Genomic DNA, 18,071 nt, shown 5'->3' with positions numbered 1-18,071 from the left:
TAAATACGCAAAAGATTTCAAAAGATTTTAGGTGTAGAGTCTCGCACCCTTTCAAAATCTATTCATTTCCTTCTGCTCATCCGGGGCGGCCCAGCAACCTACGCATGGCACATTACTTAAAAGTTGTCATTTATTTTGAGTTCGTACGTCTAGTTAATCAATGTAGTACTCGGGCTATTGAACAGATTATCCTACATAATTTAAAAAAGTTTGTTAAAAAGGGCTGCGTACACCGGTTCTGCTTCACTTTCCGTTCTTACTCCGGATTGTTTTGTTATTTACTCTTTACTATTCGTATAGCTAATAAGATCCTTACACCTAGCGAAAAAAATAGTGACAATAATGGGTATTCGGGAATAAAATACATTTACAAGGAGTCATGCCTGGATTTTCGGGGAAGGTGCGCGGAAAACCACAAGTTTTCCACGACGTATGGTATGGTTTGGGGGGAAGGGTCATGGGGCATAGCATCGCTTTAAGATCATTGGGGCAAAAGAGCTCCTTTTGCGTTCCTTTTCGCAACGCATTGGCCTTTAAATGTTGCGGTTCCGGTGGTTGCCGCCTCGCTGGTTGCGATTGTTTCCGTTGCCGTTTCCGCCTGATCCTCCGCCCGGAAAGTGCCCTCCTCTGCCGCCATTATTGTTGAAGTTATTGAAGCCCATGCCCATGTTGCCCATTGAATTCATGTTGTTCATGACGCCAGCTCCTCCCCCATTGTTCCCACCAAATGGGTTGAAGGGATTGCCATTGGGCACAGGTCCTCCTCCTTGGTTTATCCCCAACTGACCAAGTCCTCCCATATTGCCAACGCCCTGGTTTAATCCATTGCCATTCGGAGGCATTCCCATCAGTCCTCCTCGTGGCGGTGGCTGATTAAAAGGGGGTCCCACGTTGCCCATTTGCATCATCATTCCCGACATGCGAAGCATTCGTATGTTCGGTGGCGGTAGCCTTAACATTTGGCTCAGATTTGGTGGGGGTTGCGATAGATTGGGAAGCACTACTCCTCCTCCTCCGCCTCCAGAATCTCCGCCGCCACCAAGAGCAGCACCATTACCGTTGGGCTCCTCGGGAATCTGCACCACCTCGCCATTGTCATCTACAAAGATAAAAAGCTTGGCGAAGATCTGCTGCAACGTTGTGTTGTTAACTATAAAGCTGACATCGAAAATTTTCGGAGCATCATTCGGCAGCTGATGGAACTTCTTGAGCTCGGTAAAGACCAGGGCGAGCTGTTGGTTCACCATAATCTTATTGTTGGTGCCGAGGTTGTTGTACCAGCTGGAAACCTGCAGCAGGCTTCGGATTTCGGAGATTTGCTTGCTGCCACCAGAGGCATTGGGTGCTGTGGTGTTTGCCGTATTAGCAGCTTTAGTTTGAGCCTGCAGAACGGCTCTCCTGGGATCGCGACGTGGATCTGTCCGCACAGCTGGCTTTTCTACCTGTATGTTCGGAGGCGGTACCCTCATCGACGGCGGTGGCACACTCATCGACGGTAGGGTAACCAAGGACGGGGGCGGTGAACTGGGGGTGGAATCACGAACCGGAGTCTCCAAATCCGGGGAAGCGATGGTCGTGGCGGAACGCGCACTGTTGTCGCCCGAAAAGGAGCTTGGGGCCATAATGGGCACGGAGCCCAAGGGTGCACTGTTATCAGGCGTTTCCGGAAGGCCGAGAATCCGACGCATTCGGGGATCGCGTAGATCCCGCTGCTCCTTGTGTAGAGCACTGGCCCTAATCTGTGCATAACTGCTATCCTCTATGATTACTTCCTGCAGCTGCCAGCGGATCGGAGTGTGCGAGAAGATCGCCGCGTCGATCTCGGTGGCAGGCATATAGTGTTTCATCGGCACGAACGGCAGTCGCATGTCCGTATCACGCTGGTACTGTTCCTTCTCCTCCGTAAGGAGCTCCTGTCGCCCGTGCTCTTGGTCTTTGACGGGATCGAAGTCATACATGGAACGACGTTCATAGAGCGAAGGAGTTGTCGGCGGCAACGCTGGTGTAATGACAGGCAGTTCTGGCATCTCCTGATCGTGGTCCTCCGGCTTGGGGGATTGGGATCCCGGTTCTGGCGTGGGAGTTGGCGTCAGCGAATGTGAATTGGAATTGGAGTTCTCATTGCTGGAGTCCACGTCGCCATCGCCACTGTGAGCCTTGAAGGGATTCCGTATGATGTCGCGATAGAAAGCTGCTCTAGCCTCCGGGTCAGATTGTTTGTCGCCGAACAGAATCCGGCCGAGCACGTTGGTTGGGGTGCCTCCGCCGATGGGCGCTGATTTATGTGTCGATTGATCTCCTCCAGGCAAATGCGCATTCTCCTGATTGGGTGACGTGGCACTGGCGGGCAGCAACTGCCTTGCTGAGGATCCCTGACCCAGCATGTTGTTCATGAAGCTCGGCAAGTCGAAAACAGAAGGCAAGGGTGCCTCCTCTGTGCCTGATTCATGGGTGGCGGCTGGCGGTGCCTTGGCTTGCTTATGTTGCTGCTCCTCTTCGGCGGTGGAATCGTTGCCATCGTCTATGATCAGTTGTTCGTCGTCATCCCGGTCGTCGTCCACTGGAATGAAATTCGCAAGTTAATCAAATTATTCATAACGCCGTGACCAGAATGAAAGCAAATAGATTAAATCTAAAAAAGGTGCCATCTACTCACGCGGATCGTTACCCGAAAAGTTGACATGTGCATCCTTGAGGTACTGCGTGTAGTCCACCATGATAAGTCCGTTGCTGTTCGAGTTACTATTGTTGGCCTCCGTTTCCCGCTTTGTAGGGGAAGTGCTAGTGAACATATATATTCTAATAAGTAAATTGTATTCAGTTTTGCAGTGATTAGCTCACCTGCTTTCCACTTCGGCTTGGGTTTGCAGCTTGGCGTCCTCGGCCTTGCGCTGAATCTCACCGATCTCGACCAGAGTTAGGCCAGCCTCGGTCAACTGGCCAAACGGCACTTGAAGCATCTGCTCCAGGTTCGTAATGCCCAACTTATTCAGCTTGGCCATGTTTTCAGCACTTAAGACGTGACTGAGATTAGCTAAGTCCAAGTGTGGTGGTAGTGGCTTGTCGTCCGGCGATGTGCTATCCATTTCTAAAGAAGCTGCTGCTCCAGCTGTTGCCTTGGCCCCCATCTTTTCGGTCCAGCGGGACTTGCGCTTATTTTCTGAAAGTGGTGGATTGATGACCATGTCCAAAAGAGAGGGAATGCAGCCGCCACCATCCGCAGCCGCCTGCTGTTGCTCCTGCTGCTGCTGTTGCTGTTGATAGTGAAGCTGTTGCTGCTGTTGCTGCATTTGCTGGTCCTGCCGCCTGCTTATTAAGCCGCAGCCAATCGAATTCCACGTGTTCTCCCGATTCAATTGCTCGCACAGCTGTTCGTGCCGCCGTGTCATCTGCACCAGGGCAATGTCTCTGGATATTCGCTTGAAATCACCAAGGATCTCCTTCGGAGCCGTCTCCATGTGTTTCAGCAGAACGTTGCGGAGCTGCTCGGACAGCGGTTCGCCGTGGTAGAAGAGGCAGTCGTCGCCTGCATAGCAATCCATCCCCAAGTAGTAGTACTTGCAGGGGAACTCCTTGTGCATGTAGGAGCACTTGTCCCGCTTGGCACAGCAGTCCATTAAATAGAACTTGCACAGCTCCAGCTTGCGGGGCTCAACGCGATTGCTGCCGCCCATCTTTTCCTGTCCACCGCCGCCTCCTTCGCCAGAATCGCGGCGATTTCGCTTGGAGCCGCTTCCAGCTAAGCCGCCGTCAAGGCGATCGCGATCCCTGCGCTTGCGATTATTCACGCCACGCTGGTGCTCCCTTTCCTTATCTCCTCGAGTCCGGCGGCGTTGATTCATTAGCCCGGGCCCATTTGGCTCCTCATCGGAGTATGAATCATAGCTGCTGTGTGAGTTGTAACCCCCTCCGCCGCCCGTTCCAAGACCAGCTGCTCCGGTTGCGGCTGATCCGTCGTCCATGTCCCAATCGGCACCACCAAACCGCTGACCGCAGCTGGACAGTGGTGGTGCCGCTCCTCCTGATGGCGGGCTGCCGCCACGTACGTTCATCATCTCATATTCGTCCATGTCCTCAACGCCGTCCGGCACTACAGACACGTCGTTCTCGTCACGTCGGGAACGGTTCTGGAAAGGATTAAGATAAAGTCAATAGGATTTTCAATAAGAAAACATTTTTGTGCTCATATAACCTTTTTAACTATTACTAAAATCCCTCAATGAAACTTTCTGCGGGGATAACAAAACGACGTACATATTTAAACAACAAAATATAATTCTAGAATTCCCGTGATGGACATCCTGGCGAGAAACCCCTGCAAAGTCTCGGTATCCCCTATATGAACAGCAGACGTGTTACATTCGACATGGATATTTGCTGCGTTCGCCGTACTGATATAAGGAATGCTGTACTGTAATGTCATGTCAGCTTTAGTTTGCTGCTCCTATTCTAAGATCCCTATACTTGGCCCTGCCTTGTCCACCGACCCAATGAGTTGAAACAAGCTGAACGAGCCATGTAATACTAATCCCGATCGCTAATGATGAATTAAGTGCAGGAGGGTCGGGGAGTTGGGTCGGAACAGAAAACAATTGGTCGTGGAACTTGGTCACGCTGGCTGGGTTAGCCGCTTATATGTAACACCGAAGAGCCATGTTCTATTACAAACGTTAATATTGTAAAAATCATTTCGTAAGTGCCAATCCAAGAATAGCTACAACTATATTAACCTTGCTCCTGGAGCAGAAGGGTATACCGCATTTGTCAGCATTTGGACATAATGTGATGGTCTCACCTGGTGCTCCTTGTCTTTCTTCTGCTCGCGCTCACGTTCTTTCTTGCGTTTCCTTCGTCTGCTGCTGCGAGTTGACTGCAGAAGGGGATTGGCGGTAGCCAGTCCCTCCCCGCATCCCTCCAAAGACTGATCGCTCGTATCCTGGTTAGACGAACGCATGCGGGGCATTGGGGGCTCTATGCCCTTTTTCTTGAGGGCATTGGCAATGGCCAACTCAATGCTGCTAGCATGGTCATCTAGGGAATACGTCCGGATTAAACAAGAAGCATCAACGAAACAACTGAATGAGCTTTCACCTTCCAATGGGCGAGGCTTCTTTGACTTGCTGCTGTTGCTGTTTTGGGGGCCACCGGCATCTGTCGATGGTCCCACGTAGACGACATCTTCGTCTACGGCATTTTGGTTCTTAGCCTCGACACCCACAAACTGCACATCGTCGTCCCCTACGGAAGTCTTCTTTTGGGCTTGGATTTTTGAAGATTGCTGCTCGTCTTCCTCATCGTCGTCGATCTCGCCATCCTCTAAATCCTCTTCCAAGTCAATTAAGGGTTCATCCGCTATAGCGACTGACATTATCGATTTGGCAGCTAATCTCTTACAGGATGAGATTGGAATAATTGGTCCCCTTAAAAAAAGTGGCTCTCTGTTGCTGCACTCACAAGCTGGAAAAGCTGTTAAGGGATCGGATTTTGAATACCATATATGGATGCATAAATCTGTTTTAAGGTAAAATCCCTATCTAATCATATATAAGGACGTCTTGTAATCTGCCTTCAACGTCCAATTACAATATAAAATGGTATCTTAAAATAAAGCAACCGCCAGCATTCACTAAAGAGGTGGAAATTAGATCATACTCCGCTTCTAAGTAAATAACAACGAATTATAAATGTAGTTTGAGCACTACATGTAGTTTGCCCCTTATTCTTTTTTTCCAAACTCATTCGGAAATTATTTGAATCGCCCCATTGGTCAAAATTTTGAACAGAATGAAAGGAATTGGTTTACACTAAAATCAAGTGTTGCTTGATAAAATGCTACATGAATGCTTTTGAGGTAAATACAATATAAAATGGCTGGTATAACAAAGGACTACTCGGATTTCCGTGATTCTGAAAGTTAATGAACACTTTTCGCTGACAATGGTTGGGATTGCTCTTTGTTGATTGGTTAAAGTGGGATCGGATCGCTCAGGCTTAGCCTGGCAATGACTAGTTCCAAAGTGCAGCAACAAAATAATAAGCAAATCAGTTTGACGAATTAAAGGGTATGGGTCCTGGCATGCTAGCACTATAAAATAAAAGTGATCAACAAAGTTGCGCCAGCACATTTGTTGTGTGTAGAGAACGAGAAGCGAAAATTCACGTTTTACAATTTTCTTAAATCATATTTGACAAACAAAGATTCAGTTATACGTAGTTTTGGACAGCGAAACAAATTCCAGAATCCGAAAAGCGAAAGTCGAAAGCAACGGTGTGGTTTTCCATTGAGCCTGGGAACAATGGGAAAGTCGTAGTCGTTTGCCTTTATTATTGTGCGTAAGCGAAGTGAACCGTTATAAGCCAAACGCGCATATGTAAATATGAATGTAAATGCTCGTAGCATGTACATATGGCGCGGATGCGTGTATACATTTGGATGTAGCTGATGCACGTAGTCATTGCGATTGATGAAAATCACAAAATCCAATGTGTCTAAGGACACTCACACACGTGCATATAGAGCGCGTGTTTAGTTCTTACTCGCGATTGCCATGCATGTCGACTCGCTCGCACACCCATGATCTAAGCAGGGCACACACACGCAGCCGAGGCGTGCAGTGCGAGTGCGCGTGTGTGTGTGTACTGCGAGGCAAAATGTTTTTGTCGTTTATACATACATACATATATTTTACAGCGACTTCAAAGCGAATTCGAATATAATTGTTACACTTGAGGTGAAAGTTTTTGTTTTGTTTTCGGTGCGAATTTGTTTGAATGCTCTGTAAATGGAAGGCGTGCATGCGTGTGGCTGCCCTGCTGCGCAGTTTGCACTAGCATATGTACGTATTTACGTACATACAAGCAGCAAAAGAAAAGCACGCAATTAATTTATCTTTTTGTTTGGCTGGCGTTCCAAAATCAAGTGTATGCAATTTTAAAAATGGGCACCATCTGTCCCTTTCTAGCACCCGCGTACGTGGGCGTGGGAAGACATGGCCCCCAGAAACATACATACATACATGCATACGCACACATGCATATGCATTGAGGTACATACAATAATCTGGGAACTACTTATGCCATACAAACATTTCATTTGTTCGATCTTACTCTCTTAGCGTGATTTTACGACTGCTTTATGCTTTTTTTTGTGGAACATTTACAACTTTTCGGTATTTGTTATAACATTGCTGTTCGTTTTTCGGTTTATAGATGGGATTTTGTTGGTTCGTTGTTTTGCATTTCGCATTTTGCTTTTCGGATTTCCTGCATTAGTGTTTTGTTTGCGTCGCTGCTTACATAATGTGGAAGTGGTACAGTAGGTGGATAAGTATATACATATATATATAGAGGCATACATGTATGGGATATAGCAGTGGCCTTACATAGATGTGTATATACATGCATATGTATATATATGTTTGACATACATCTGACTTATACGTATTTGATGACGAAGTGGTTGTGAGGTACATAGATAGGTACGAGACAAATCGTCGAAGTTTTCGCCAGTTTTCGTAAATCGAATAGCGGCTTTAGTCTTTTTTCTGATACTATATGTATGTACAGATTTATATATATATGCGTGAGGCAAGCGCGCGCTCTCGCTCGCACCCGCTTGTAGCTTGCTTTCGCCCTTTCTCTGCCTGAGGGCCCCGTATCTCAGTATCTGTCCCTTTCTTTCTGTCTGTCTCTGTTACGCTCATGGACAGAATACAATATACAAAAACATTAAATTAATAAAACTTTTCGTCCAAAACATAATATTCAGGAGTTGTGTTGTTAACAGTTCAACAGATCGACTTAAACGAACTAGAGGTGTGAAAACATAAAAATACCAGTACATCGATATCTTTCAGAGAGAACATATCGTCGTGTTGGATGATATCAGTTAATCGATGTTTTTACCTAGTATATTTGGTATTTCCTTAAAAACCGTGAACGCAAGATTTCTTTTAAAGCTAAAGGCTCACTGGCTGCGACATTCTTAAATATTAACCGCTTGTGCGGTTGTTAAACTTCCATATAAAAATACTACATAATCTGTTTCTTAAGCATAATTAAAAGGTAGCACTCCGATCTTTCGCTATTGCAGAAAACATATCAATTTATCGATATCGAGCGGTTGAAGCTCTCCAGACCACGGCAATCTGATGTCAGCGGATGCAAGTTATCAGCCATTCAATAAAGTGAAACATTCCCGATCGCCATGGCCGGTTCGAACCTGTTGATTCATCTGGACACCATCGATCAGAACGATCTGATCTACGCGGAACGTGACATGAACTTCGCCCAAAAGGTATGGCACATCCCTGGGTGGACTTTTCAAATACGACCTATCGGTTAGCGCAAAGTGTTATTTAAACAGTAGAACCTTCGTTTTCTTTTAGGTCAGCCTTTGCTTTCTGCTTTATGGCGACGACCACTCGGATGCCACCTACATTCTGCAGAAACTATTGGTCATGGCACGATCAGACTTATCGCAAAGTGATCTACTCATAAAGTTCGCCAAGTCCCGGCCAGAAACTTGGAGAAGACATCTCGTGGAGGCCCTGTGCATCATTGGGGCCCGCAAGGTGCTCCGCAGACTGGGTTTCTGCTGGCAGGAGCTTCGAATGCACTACTTGCCGCATATCGCTGGGATCACGCTGCATGTTCATCCTCTGTTGAAGAGTCTCTACAGGATGTGTGAGGAGTTGTCGTTGGCGCAGAGTGGTCGCTTGTTCCTAGATGTTGGCGAAAAGGTGGCGAGCCAGCAGGCAGGAGACCCACTTCGCTTCTACGATCCCGCGTACCTGGAGATCTTTTTGCTGGATTGGCTGACCAAAAGGAGCATAAAGTTGGGGGACATAAATGCCGCAGGCAGCAATGTTGACTTGCTGGTCGAGCATTTAAAGTTCAACGATCTGCATGCGCAAGCCAAGTTGCTCACAGACACCATCATTAGTAACGCTCCGGAGCCAGATGCGGCTGGCACTGCTGCGATGGCAATCAAGCAAGAGATCGAATCGGACAACCAGCAGTCGAAGGCTCCTGCTATAAAACGAATAGGTGCTCTTAAGTTGACCCGGGAGAACGCAGGAATCGCCTTGATTATCAACCAACAGGAGTTTCACCGGAATGTTAGCAAGGATATTAAGGTTGCATCTCTGCAATATTGAGTAACAAAAAAAGTACACCATTGCCCTCTCCACAGAAACTTCTGTCGCCCGACCCACTGCATAGACGCGCTGGCACGGATGTGGATAAGGAACGACTAATCGAGGTGTTTTCCTCGATGGGATACAATGTGGAGGCGTACGACAACGTGGATCACCTGGGCATCATAGAGCGCATTCGCAGTGCGTGCGAGAGATCGCTCCTGCGCGATTCCCTAGTGGTCTTCATCCTGAGCCACGGCTTCGAGGAGGCCGTCTACGGAGCGAACAGCATCGCCCTGAAGATCTCGGATATCGAGAACATGCTCTGCAGCTACGGGACCCTGTCCAACAAACCCAAGTTGCTAATCATACAAGCCTGCCAGGAGAAGCCTGCCCAGAAAAAGGAGCAAAATGAGCCCGTAAGTACACCAAGGGGATGAAGTCGTCGCATAAACAGCTTATACATTTTCGTTGTCCTCTTTCAGTTTAATCTAGACGTGACCACCCGGTCGCCGGGCCAGCACATCAACATGCTGCGGGCCATGTCCACGGTGAATGGATATGCTGCTCTGCGCCACACCCAAAAAGGCAGCTGGTTCATCGGGAGCCTGTGCGATGCCATCGATTCCCATTCCTCCAGGTAAAAAGCTGTCAAAGCAAGCTAGCCCCGAATTAATGCATAAGTTGTTCTTTGTGACTTCAGCGAACACATAGCCGATATCCTGACGATTGTCACCAACGAGGTGTCTAAAAAGCGAGGCAGTAACGACGAGTCCATGGTGCCGAATGTTAAAAGCACATTTCGCCAGCACGTGTACTTCCCACCTCGCCAGTGATTCTAGTTTTTAACGTGTGCGCAGTTGTACGGCCACTCGAATTGCTTTATAAAGATAAAGATACATTTTTTAGTTTAGTTTACTGTACTGGCTTTTGCTTTTTATTCATTGACTTCAATACTAATTTAGTATTTTTCGTCAGACATTTTAAAAAGAACAAAAAAATTAATAGTATCCTATATTATGCAAGATATTTATACATCTTATTGTAAGGTTTCTTATTGGGGTGTTTCCTTCTTTTATTTTATGTGGACTCTTCATCATCCACGACCATAGGTTTGGCGGCTGCCTGCTTCTGCTTCGCCGCCTTCTTGTTTGGTTGAAGGTTTTTGGCGACGAGCTGAATCTGTTCACGCAGTTTCTGACGCTTCTCGCCTCCTTGGGCGAGGATCTTAAGCAGCAGACTGAGTTCCTTGGGACTACTAGTCTCCGTTTCTAGCTGATTTACGTATCTGGCTATCTTCTTCTCAAATTTGTTGGAAGACGAGCAGTTGTCCTTGAAAGCGGCTTCGAGCCGGCGACCTTGCTCGCTGAGCAGCTTCAGTATCTGTGCCCGCCGAAAACTGCGCGTTTTCTGTACGTCCAAGTGGGAGGCCAGGACAACAGCCAGTGGAGCAACGCCCTGCCATTGGCCAGACTGAAAGAGGGCTTCGAAACTGGCCAGAGAGAGGCGACTACGTCGCTTGGCTACCCACAGCTCCAGAAATTCGACTAGAAGGGGCCAGACAGCACTTTCCTTGGGCTTGCCATCTGCTGATGCCTGGCTGACCAGGTAGGCGAAGCACTTGTCCCGCCAAATAATGATGTCTCCTTTGGCGTGTCGGCTGGCGGGCTGCTTGCCGTTCTCTTGGTCCTCTTCTGAATGCTCCTCGCCAGACGACATCAGCTGCTCAATGGCTTCCAGAATGGGTGCGGTGCTCTGATTTTCCTTGAGTTCGATATTCCTGGCAAGTATCTTTTTGAGCAACTTCAAACTGGCTTCTCGCAAGGATTGTAGTTTGCTGTCTGCAGCGCAATGGCGGTACACCTGGAAGACGCAATGCAGCACGTCCAGGATTACCGATTGAGTTGGTTTCTTGTTTATGAAGAGCTCCAACAAATCCAAGGCACGAATGCGGAAGTGCAGCAGGTTGGTGTTATCAATGCGTTCCGATTTGGTGGGACGCTCCTTCTCCTGGGCTTTGCGCGACTTGGGTCGGAACATTTGAAAAGACTGCTCCAAAGCAGCATTCAAGCGTTTGCCCTGCTCCTCGTCCACATCGTTCCAATCCACGCTGCTGGCGCCATCGTCATCAGCGTCGCCATCGTTGACCAAAGCCTGGCGAACGCTCTCTCGAATTTGGGCCAAATGGGACTCTTCATCGTCCTCGTCTTCGTCCTCCTCTTCATCTTCATCTTCATCGTCTGAATCATCGCTCGAATCCTTCAACGATTCTTCCTCGTCGACTTCGTCTTCGCTCTCCTCCTCGCCATCGTCCTTCTTGCTCAAGGGATTTTTGTTCATGTTGAACACTTCGAGGACCTGTTCTAGGTTACCGTGCTCAAGGTGCGGAATCAAAGCGGTGGCCACCAGTTGAACAAACTCCCGCCAGAAGTGACCTGTTTGCAAAAGTAACTGGAGTAGGGCATCTGTGAGCACGTCCTGCCATTTGAGCTCTTCTTTAACCTAGAGCAAACCAGTTATTTTAGATTTAGGTAAACATTGAAGTATAGGTTCTCCACTTACTTGATCCTTGCTCTTTTGCAGTGCATTCTTACGGCAGATAATCAGATCCTCCAACACGGTGACGGATGGGGGAATCTTTGTGCACAAAGCCAAAGAAACAAACAGGATTAGAGCCTCGAATGTTTGGCCAACGACATCCGTTTCCTTGCTGGGCCGCGCCAGCAGTTTCTCGACCTGCTTCCATGCCTTTTGCAGTGATTCGTCTCTCGGCGAACGCAATTTGCTCTCTGCATCCGGTTCTCCCAACTTTTTGTTAAGGTAACTCAATGTCTCCTGCAGCAAGTGGCAAAGTCCTGGCAGACCCGAGCACTTGTGCAGCAGGGAGCCCAGGAATATCTCCTCACAACGCGCCGCGCACTGGCGACTAAAAGCGCTGGCTTGGGCAGCTTCACACGGCTTCTTACTGGCATCTAAGTGGAAAAGACCAGCGAGCAGCAAGTAGTTCAACTGCTTCTGTCGCCATTGTGTTGCCTGGCTAAGCTTTGAGTGGTTCAGTATCAATTGCATCTGGTTAAGGCAATGCACTCTGCTGACTCTGTCCTCGTCCTCCAATGAGTACAGCTTGTTGTTGTAGTAGTCGTACAGCTTGTAAAGGCTCTCGACGCTTAGTTGATTTATCAGTTTCTGGCAGAAACGCGGCAAGGATATCACCGAGTCCAGCTGCAGTGTGTGCTCCAGCAGTTTGAGCAGCAGCTGAAGTTTGTTATCATCGTTTTGGAACTGCTTTTCGTAACACGAAACCAAGGATCCCTCGAACTTGAAGCAAATCTCCTTCAGCTTCTTTAGCGACGGTTTCTTGCCCTCACCTTTGTCCCACTTCACAGATGAACATTCCTGCAGCAGGAACTGTACACAGGTCGGTGTAAAGATATCCAGGATAAGTTGTTCTTCCCTTGGCTTAAAGTTGCGGAGCACGTTGCTCAGTACTTGGATGGCACACGCCTTGGCTGCATTCAATTTGAGTGGCTGCTTGGAATCGATATACTGCTGCCAGGCGGCGAGCATTTCCTTTCCGCCATTCATAAGAAAACTAGCCAATCTGGCGTATACGTCATCGCTGTGAATGGTGGAGCCGGAGAAATACAAATCGAAAAGCTGTGAGTACACTGGTTTCTTGGGCCACAAGCTGGCTAGAATGTTCTCTCGTCCCAGTACGGACGAATAGGTCAGATGCACGGCGAGCAAGACATCGCAAGTGTTTACTTTCAAGCCACTCAACGGCTTGTTTAGCTCAGGTTGCAGAAGTGGCCACACGTACTCCTCAAAGATCGCAGCGGGTAGCTACGTAAAATCATAAGAAACTGTAGTCAGTCCCCTTCGGAAAAACTTAAAGACTAACCTGTTTAAAGGAGACCGCCAGGATATCACCACACAGAGACACCAAGTACTCCCTGCCCTTTAACTGGGCTGCCAGAATCTGGAAGACTGCCGTAACCAGCTTGGGCTCGGCCTTGGCGAACTGCGGGCTCTGCAAAATGCCGAAGGCTGTAACCACTTGACCGACGGCCGCTAGTGAGTCCTCCTTGCCCCTCTGCTGGCTGCCAACGGCCAGGTCTCGCTTCAGAGTCTCCAGAACCTCAAAAGCGTCGATGGCGGGCACGGCGGTTAGGATGCAGTGTATGTAACTGGCGGCCAGGCTCACCGTCTTCATGTCATCTGCTCCTGTGGAGCGGATCAGCCGCTTGAGCACGTAGCCGGTGGTCGCAGCGCGCTGAGGACGAAGAATTGCAACAATTGGTTAGCGGAACTACTTAGACAGCTGGTAGGCACCCACCTGCTCAGCATTTGTGTCATCGCGCAGCAGTGTTATGAGCGAATTGATCATCTTCTTGGTCAGTTGGCTGCCCTGCATCTTTTTGAAGACCACAAAAACGGCCTTGTTGATCTGCGACACCTTCAGGTTGCCGTTGCTCGCGATATTTTCCTTTGCCTCGGTCTCCGCCGGCTTCACCTTCTTGGACTTCTTCAAAATCTTGGCCGGTATCTGCGTGTCCGCGTCGGATTTCTGAGTTTTTGCCCGCTTGCGGTCCTCCTTGGCCTTTGTCTTGGTTGCACTTGGTGCACCAGTGGTTATGGGTTTATCCACCTTGCTTTTCATTTCTGTTCTGTTTTTGGGGATCACTTAATTTACCTTTAAATTATTTCAGAAAGAACGTCCTATTTCTATTCTATATGCACGTGCGCAAAGTTGAGTTATCGACAGCCGGAGGGTGCTATCAGAGCATATTGTTATTTGAAATCGGAAGGCGGTATTTCGCCTATCGAAAACTTTCCTCTGAACATTTGAAATTGCATTTGAAAATGTTTAATTGTTTATTGATATAAGTTGTTCAAGGGGTCAGTCTCTATTTTGAAGTTTAGCCATAATATTTTGCACATATGTGCGCATAATATTTGCTTGCCAGTGTCAGCTTCTTGCTAGTTTACCACTAAATGCTAAAATGTTGAAATTTTACATTTTCCGCACGCGCAAAGTGGATTCGATTGGCAAATTGGACAGTCTGGCAACGCCCGCCCGTCTATCGATATCAAGGCACGACTATCGCCCATCTCCAGCTGCCATACTGTTTCCTGTCCAACTTTTTTCGCTCTTTCTTTCTATTAACAGCGTCTGAGGTAGAGTGTTATTCCGCGAAAATAAGTCTAAATTCTAGTGCAATCGCTTGAGAAGTGTGTTAAATCAAGCGCTAAAGCGCCTGCGATCCCAGTGCGCTTGGTCCGCACCGCATTTGCTGTTTTTTTTTTATTATTTATTTTGAGTGTTCATCTTTTTATTTTGCGCCCGCGTGCTCGCGGCAGTCGCCTTTCCAGCAAAGATTGATGCCTGTGTGCGAGTTTGTGTTTCATGTGTGCGTGCCTTTTGAAAGACCAGTGAACAAGGTCGCCACCCGACTCGCAGTGCAGTTGGGACGCGTGCCCTGGGTATTCCTAGCCAGAATTCGCCAGGGGCAGGGACCTCGTGGCGCAGAGCATGAATTTCAGACACACGCACAAGTGGGAAAGAGCTGCCTGGCAATTTCCGCGAGCACGCGTCTTTGGAAATCGTGAAGTTGTGCAATTTTTTTTTTTTATTATCGCTGTGTGTATTTGTTTAACACTGTCCTTCGCGGACAATCATTGAATTTGTTGACTTAACAATAGATATTTTATTGATTGCATTGATTTGTGCTAGGTGAAGCCGACTAATAGTCTCTCGTTTGCATCCTCAGTTAAAATGGCAGTGCGCTACGAGCTGGCAATTGGCCTGAACAAGGGCCACAAGACCTCGAAGATCAAGAATGTAAAGTACACCGGCGACAAGAAGGTCAAGGGTCTGCGCGGATCGCGCTTGAAGAACGTAAGTTGCACGCCCGTTTAGGCTTTGTTTACGCGACTCTACTCTTAAATGCCTTGCAGATCCAAACCCGCCACACCAAGTTCATGCGCGACTTGGTCCGCGAGGTCGTTGGCCACGCTCCCTACGAGAAGCGCACCATGGAGTTGCTGAAGGTGTCCAAGGATAAGAGGGCCCTGAAGTTCCTCAAGCGCCGCCTGGGCACCCACATCCGTGCCAAGAGGAAGCGCGAGGAGCTGTCCAACATCCTCACCCAGCTGAGGAAGGCCCAGACCCACGCCAAGTAAACGGACGGAATCTGATTCGGCATCTCGGCATCGGAAAACAACCTGGAGCGCCGTGTTATGTTCTTATATCTTTCCGATGACGTTACTTGAGAATTAAACAACTAAAAATCGTTAAAACCCAATCACCACAAGTGTATTTATTTTTTTCGAGTGCAGAGGAAGCTAACCTCACAAATGGCCGCAAAAATGCGTGAAGAGTCGGGATGTGATAGGTCGTCACCTACATACATCTTCCCAAGAGGAGGATTACACATCCATTTAAGCTCAGTTTGATGATAGCCGCCCCTCAAAGCAACACTTCCCTGAAAAACCGAAGTGCGGCTTTACAGCAGCGATTAAAGTGATAGTTATCCAAGGTCCCCAAATTTCAAAGATTCAAGCGTAGCAACCATTTTTTACCGATGCTAGAAATACTTTCGTGTAAATAAAGCACATTCAATACTGATCTAGATCGAATGATCGTTTAAGTTTGTATATATCATCTGTATATTTCGTTTTTCTCTTCTTTTTCGCTACACAACTTCAGAAATAAAGTCAAGTCACTTATTAGCTACTTATAGAAATTCAGCACGAAGAGAAGCAGGCACGCACTTTTCAGTTTACACGCTATTAAAGTAAGAACCGAATACAAACGTGCGAAACGTAAATAAAAACTGATATTGAACATTGATATACTAATTAGTGAAATTCAAAAAGGTGAGGCACAATTAAAATACAAATAAGTTCACAAAGATTCAAAGGAAGCAATACAAGCAATGAGAAATGGCCTTATCCTATAAGTACTGCAGAATTATACCCTTAAGCTGCTAGTCTTTTTTTATCCGATTCCCAGAGTGGCTGACTCCTCGATTTCCTTACACACTACGATCAGTTTTGTTTGTGCAGTGGGCAGGGCGTTGCGTCCCCGGGTGCTACCTAATCCAATCGCACTAGGTTATACGTAGGGCTAAATGCTTAATGTAATGTAAAGGGCACACGAGATCAAAGTGTTGGCTGCCGGTCGGCTCTATTCCTCACAGCTCCTCCGCTAGGCTGGGCAGGGAGATTACCACTTCACCCATCAGCTGCGCCTCGTTTGGATCATTCGAGACGATGATGCGCTCGAACTCGGTGTTTGTGGGATCCACGATCTCGTAGCAGGATCCGGTGTCCGGTTCCGCCAGCGAGACGTTCACCTGCGGCGACAGTATTTGTTGGGTCACCTCCAAGCTCTCGATGCGCGTCGTCTCAAGGCGGTAGAACCCGTTCTCGTCCACCCGGTAGGTGAATCTCTTGTGGCCCGAAGGCAGGCGGAAGCCGTGCTTCTTCATGAGGTGAGCGGAGAGCGACTTGCCGCTCTTGAAGAAGCGCTCGCAGCAGTGGCAGGCGTACAGGATGGGATTGTTGCCGTGCACCTCCAGGAAGTGCTGTAAGAGAAACAGGAGATTCACTTGCGGCCGAGCGAATGGCAGAAAGGAATGGTGGCTTACCCGTCGCATCTGCGTGTAGGTGCGCACAGAATAATGGCAGTCGGGATGCTCGCACTGGTGCACCGTCTTCGAGTGGACAATCTGGACGTGCTTGGCCAGATCTGACTCCCGAACGCAGCGTGTGTCGCACTCACTACACTTCAGCGGTTTGTCCTTGAGGTGGCGGTACCGTATGTGGGTGGTCAGCGAGCTGGCCGAGCTGCATGTCATGTCGCACATGGTGCACTTGTAGCAGTTAACGTGTCGCACCACGTGGCTCTTCAGCAGCTTCTTGGTGGCAAAGAACTTGAAGCATTGTGCGCACTGGAAGTTGTTCGCTGCAACAAATTAGAGGGTGGACAAGTAGTTAAGTAAGCTAAGTTAAATAAGTGCGGGAATAACGTATGGCTATAGATATGGCAGAAAGAGTTTTTTGAGTGTTTTCAAAGAGCAAATCTCGCACTCACTGTTGTTTTCCGGCTGGCGTCTAAGGTGGTCAAAGAGCGTGGTCTTGGTGCGGAACAGTTCGCCGCAGTGAAAGCAGGCCACCTGCTTCTTGTTGGAGTGGGTACTGATGTGTTCGATGAGGCGGTACTTGTTGCCCATGTGCTTGTGGCACATGGCCCAGTTGCACATCGTCTTGGGCCGCTCGTCCTCGGGCGTCTTCTGTATGTCGTACTCGAACAGGGCGTGCTTAACGATGTGGTCCTGGAACTCCACGATCGAAATGAACTCCCTCTCACAGTCGGTCCAACCACATCGGAAGTTCTGGCCCAGAGTGGGCAGCTTCTCCATGAGGCGAGCCGGCGCGGTGCAGGCGGGGATTTCCGGATGCAGATCGCACTCCAGCTTCCCCTGCAGGAGCAGGTTCAAGTAGTAGCCGTGGTAGTACGAATGCCGTTCGAACTCCACCCGGTTTGCGGTCCGGAAATCGCAGGAGTTCCATGTGCACTGATGCTCCATGTGCTCCGCATGCGCCCCCCGATCGTCCTGGGCCCTCGCATAGTGCTCCAGATGATCCCCAATATGCCCGTTCAGGCTCCACTCGCCAGTGCAAATCTCCTGGCAGCCGCGCCATCCGCAGGTCAGTTCCAGTTCCGCGGGTTTCTTTCGCTTGCCAGGCGGCTGAGGCGCAGGCACTGATGACTGGGGCCTTAGCATGCTTTTTCTGACAGGATTTACACTCTTAATCCCGGAAATTAGTTGAATTTGAAATTAAAAGTAAACCTAGAACAAACAACAACTTTATCGACGAGCTGGGAAAATCGATTTTTCATCGATACATCGCTTTTACAGAGGTCGC

General features: G+C 48.4%; 5 protein-coding genes across 8 annotated transcripts; 2 read left to right on the top strand and 3 right to left on the bottom strand.

The window, feature by feature from the left end:
* Positions 1 to 112: 112 nt before the first annotated feature.
* Positions 113 to 7,810, bottom strand: LOC117148473 (protein suppressor of sable). 2 transcript variants are annotated; one of them, XM_033315847.1, is made up of 6 exons: positions 7,383 to 7,810; positions 5,092 to 5,466; positions 4,796 to 5,031; positions 2,842 to 4,127; positions 2,657 to 2,781; positions 113 to 2,560 (listed from the first exon to the last, which is right to left on the bottom strand). In XM_033315847.1, exons 1-6 carry the CDS (start codon positions 7,423 to 7,425, stop codon positions 534 to 536), a joined length of 4,092 nt encoding a protein of 1,363 aa, XP_033171738.1. In that variant the 5' UTR covers positions 7,426 to 7,810; the 3' UTR covers positions 113 to 533. The 2 variants fall into 2 exon arrangements, with proteins under 2 accessions (XP_033171738.1, XP_033171739.1); XM_033315848.1 differs by having other exon boundaries at positions 7,428 to 7,810.
* A 130-nt stretch (positions 7,811 to 7,940) lies between these two features.
* On the top strand, positions 7,941 to 10,055 carry LOC117148475 (caspase-8). Of its 2 annotated transcripts, none has more exons than XM_033315850.1 (5): positions 7,941 to 8,296; positions 8,388 to 9,137; positions 9,194 to 9,556; positions 9,623 to 9,777; positions 9,841 to 10,055. In XM_033315850.1, exons 1-5 carry the CDS (start codon positions 8,207 to 8,209, stop codon positions 9,971 to 9,973), a joined length of 1,491 nt encoding a protein of 496 aa, XP_033171741.1. In that variant the 5' UTR covers positions 7,941 to 8,206; the 3' UTR covers positions 9,974 to 10,055. The 2 variants fall into 2 exon arrangements, with proteins under 2 accessions (XP_033171741.1, XP_033171742.1); XM_033315851.1 differs by having other exon boundaries at positions 8,204 to 8,296; positions 8,369 to 9,137.
* A 136-nt stretch (positions 10,056 to 10,191) lies between these two features.
* On the bottom strand, positions 10,192 to 13,905 carry LOC117148474 (myb-binding protein 1A). The gene is made up of 4 exons (XM_033315849.1): positions 13,474 to 13,905; positions 13,039 to 13,410; positions 11,700 to 12,980; positions 10,192 to 11,639 (listed from the first exon to the last, which is right to left on the bottom strand). The coding sequence occupies exons 1-4, from the start codon at positions 13,795 to 13,797 to the stop codon at positions 10,218 to 10,220; spliced, it is 3,399 nt and encodes a 1,132-aa protein (XP_033171740.1). The 5' UTR covers positions 13,798 to 13,905; the 3' UTR covers positions 10,192 to 10,217.
* A 342-nt stretch (positions 13,906 to 14,247) lies between these two features.
* On the top strand, positions 14,248 to 15,442 carry LOC117148887 (60S ribosomal protein L36). Of its 2 annotated transcripts, XM_033316592.1 has the most exons (4): positions 14,248 to 14,315; positions 14,909 to 15,036; positions 15,096 to 15,336; positions 15,375 to 15,442. In XM_033316592.1, exons 2-3 carry the CDS (start codon positions 14,914 to 14,916, stop codon positions 15,318 to 15,320), a joined length of 348 nt encoding a protein of 115 aa, XP_033172483.1. In that variant the 5' UTR covers positions 14,248 to 14,315; positions 14,909 to 14,913; the 3' UTR covers positions 15,321 to 15,336; positions 15,375 to 15,442. The 2 variants fall into 2 exon arrangements, with proteins under 2 accessions (XP_033172483.1, XP_033172482.1); XM_033316591.1 differs by having other exon boundaries at positions 14,250 to 14,315; positions 15,096 to 15,442.
* A 340-nt stretch (positions 15,443 to 15,782) lies between these two features.
* LOC117148884 (histone H4 transcription factor) lies at positions 15,783 to 18,044 on the bottom strand. Its single transcript, XM_033316586.1, has 3 exons — positions 17,236 to 18,044; positions 16,790 to 17,106; positions 15,783 to 16,726 (listed from the first exon to the last, which is right to left on the bottom strand). Exons 1-3 carry the CDS (start codon positions 17,927 to 17,929, stop codon positions 16,334 to 16,336), a joined length of 1,404 nt encoding a protein of 467 aa, XP_033172477.1. The 5' UTR covers positions 17,930 to 18,044; the 3' UTR covers positions 15,783 to 16,333.
* Between the last annotated feature and the right edge of the window lie 27 nt (positions 18,045 to 18,071).

This window comes from Drosophila mauritiana, chromosome X, assembly GCF_004382145.1.
Source record: "Drosophila mauritiana strain mau12 chromosome X, ASM438214v1, whole genome shotgun sequence".
NCBI lineage: Eukaryota > Metazoa > Arthropoda > Insecta > Diptera > Drosophilidae > Drosophila > Drosophila mauritiana.
The sequence above is the reverse complement of the archived record's forward strand: the minus strand, read 5'-3'. Positions and strand labels throughout refer to the sequence as shown.

What these genes read in the sequence shown, in the direction of transcription:
- LOC117148473 (XM_033315847.1), bottom strand. Translation starts at nt 7,425, where the DNA reads ATGTCAAACATATATATACATATGCATGTATATACACATCTAT. An exon ending in GAAGCCTCGCCCATTGGAAG is followed by an intron (nt 5,032 to 5,091) that starts GTGAAAGCTCAT and finishes CGTATTCCCTAG; the next exon opens with ATGACCATGCTAGCAGCATT. An exon ending in AGAAAGACAAGGAGCACCAG is followed by an intron (nt 4,128 to 4,795) that starts GTGAGACCATCA and finishes AATCCTTTCCAG; the next exon opens with AACCGTTCCCGACGTGACGA.
- LOC117148475 (XM_033315850.1), top strand. Translation starts at nt 8,207, where the DNA reads ATGGCCGGTTCGAACCTGTTGATTCATCTGGACACCATCGATCAGAAC. An exon ending in ACATGAACTTCGCCCAAAAG is followed by an intron (nt 8,297 to 8,387) that starts GTATGGCACATC and finishes GTTTTCTTTTAG; the next exon opens with GTCAGCCTTTGCTTTCTGCT. An exon ending in ATCGATTCCCATTCCTCCAG is followed by an intron (nt 9,778 to 9,840) that starts GTAAAAAGCTGT and finishes TTGTGACTTCAG; the next exon opens with CGAACACATAGCCGATATCC.
- LOC117148474 (XM_033315849.1), bottom strand. Translation starts at nt 13,797, where the DNA reads ATGAAAAGCAAGGTGGATAAACCCATAACCACTGGTGCACCAAGTGCA. An exon ending in ATGACACAAATGCTGAGCAG is followed by an intron (nt 13,411 to 13,473) that starts GTGGGTGCCTAC and finishes CTTCGTCCTCAG; the next exon opens with CGCGCTGCGACCACCGGCTA. An exon ending in TGGCGGTCTCCTTTAAACAG is followed by an intron (nt 12,981 to 13,038) that starts GTTAGTCTTTAA and finishes GATTTTACGTAG; the next exon opens with CTACCCGCTGCGATCTTTGA.
- LOC117148887 (XM_033316592.1), top strand. Translation starts at nt 14,914, where the DNA reads ATGGCAGTGCGCTACGAGCTGGCAATTGGCCTGAACAAGGGCCACAAG. An exon ending in GCGGATCGCGCTTGAAGAAC is followed by an intron (nt 15,037 to 15,095) that starts GTAAGTTGCACG and finishes AATGCCTTGCAG; the next exon opens with ATCCAAACCCGCCACACCAA.
- LOC117148884 (XM_033316586.1), bottom strand. Translation starts at nt 17,929, where the DNA reads ATGCTAAGGCCCCAGTCATCAGTGCCTGCGCCTCAGCCGCCTGGCAAG. An exon ending in ACGCCAGCCGGAAAACAACA is followed by an intron (nt 17,107 to 17,235) that starts GTGAGTGCGAGA and finishes AATTTGTTGCAG; the next exon opens with CGAACAACTTCCAGTGCGCA. An exon ending in CCTACACGCAGATGCGACGG is followed by an intron (nt 16,727 to 16,789) that starts GTAAGCCACCAT and finishes TTTCTCTTACAG; the next exon opens with CACTTCCTGGAGGTGCACGG.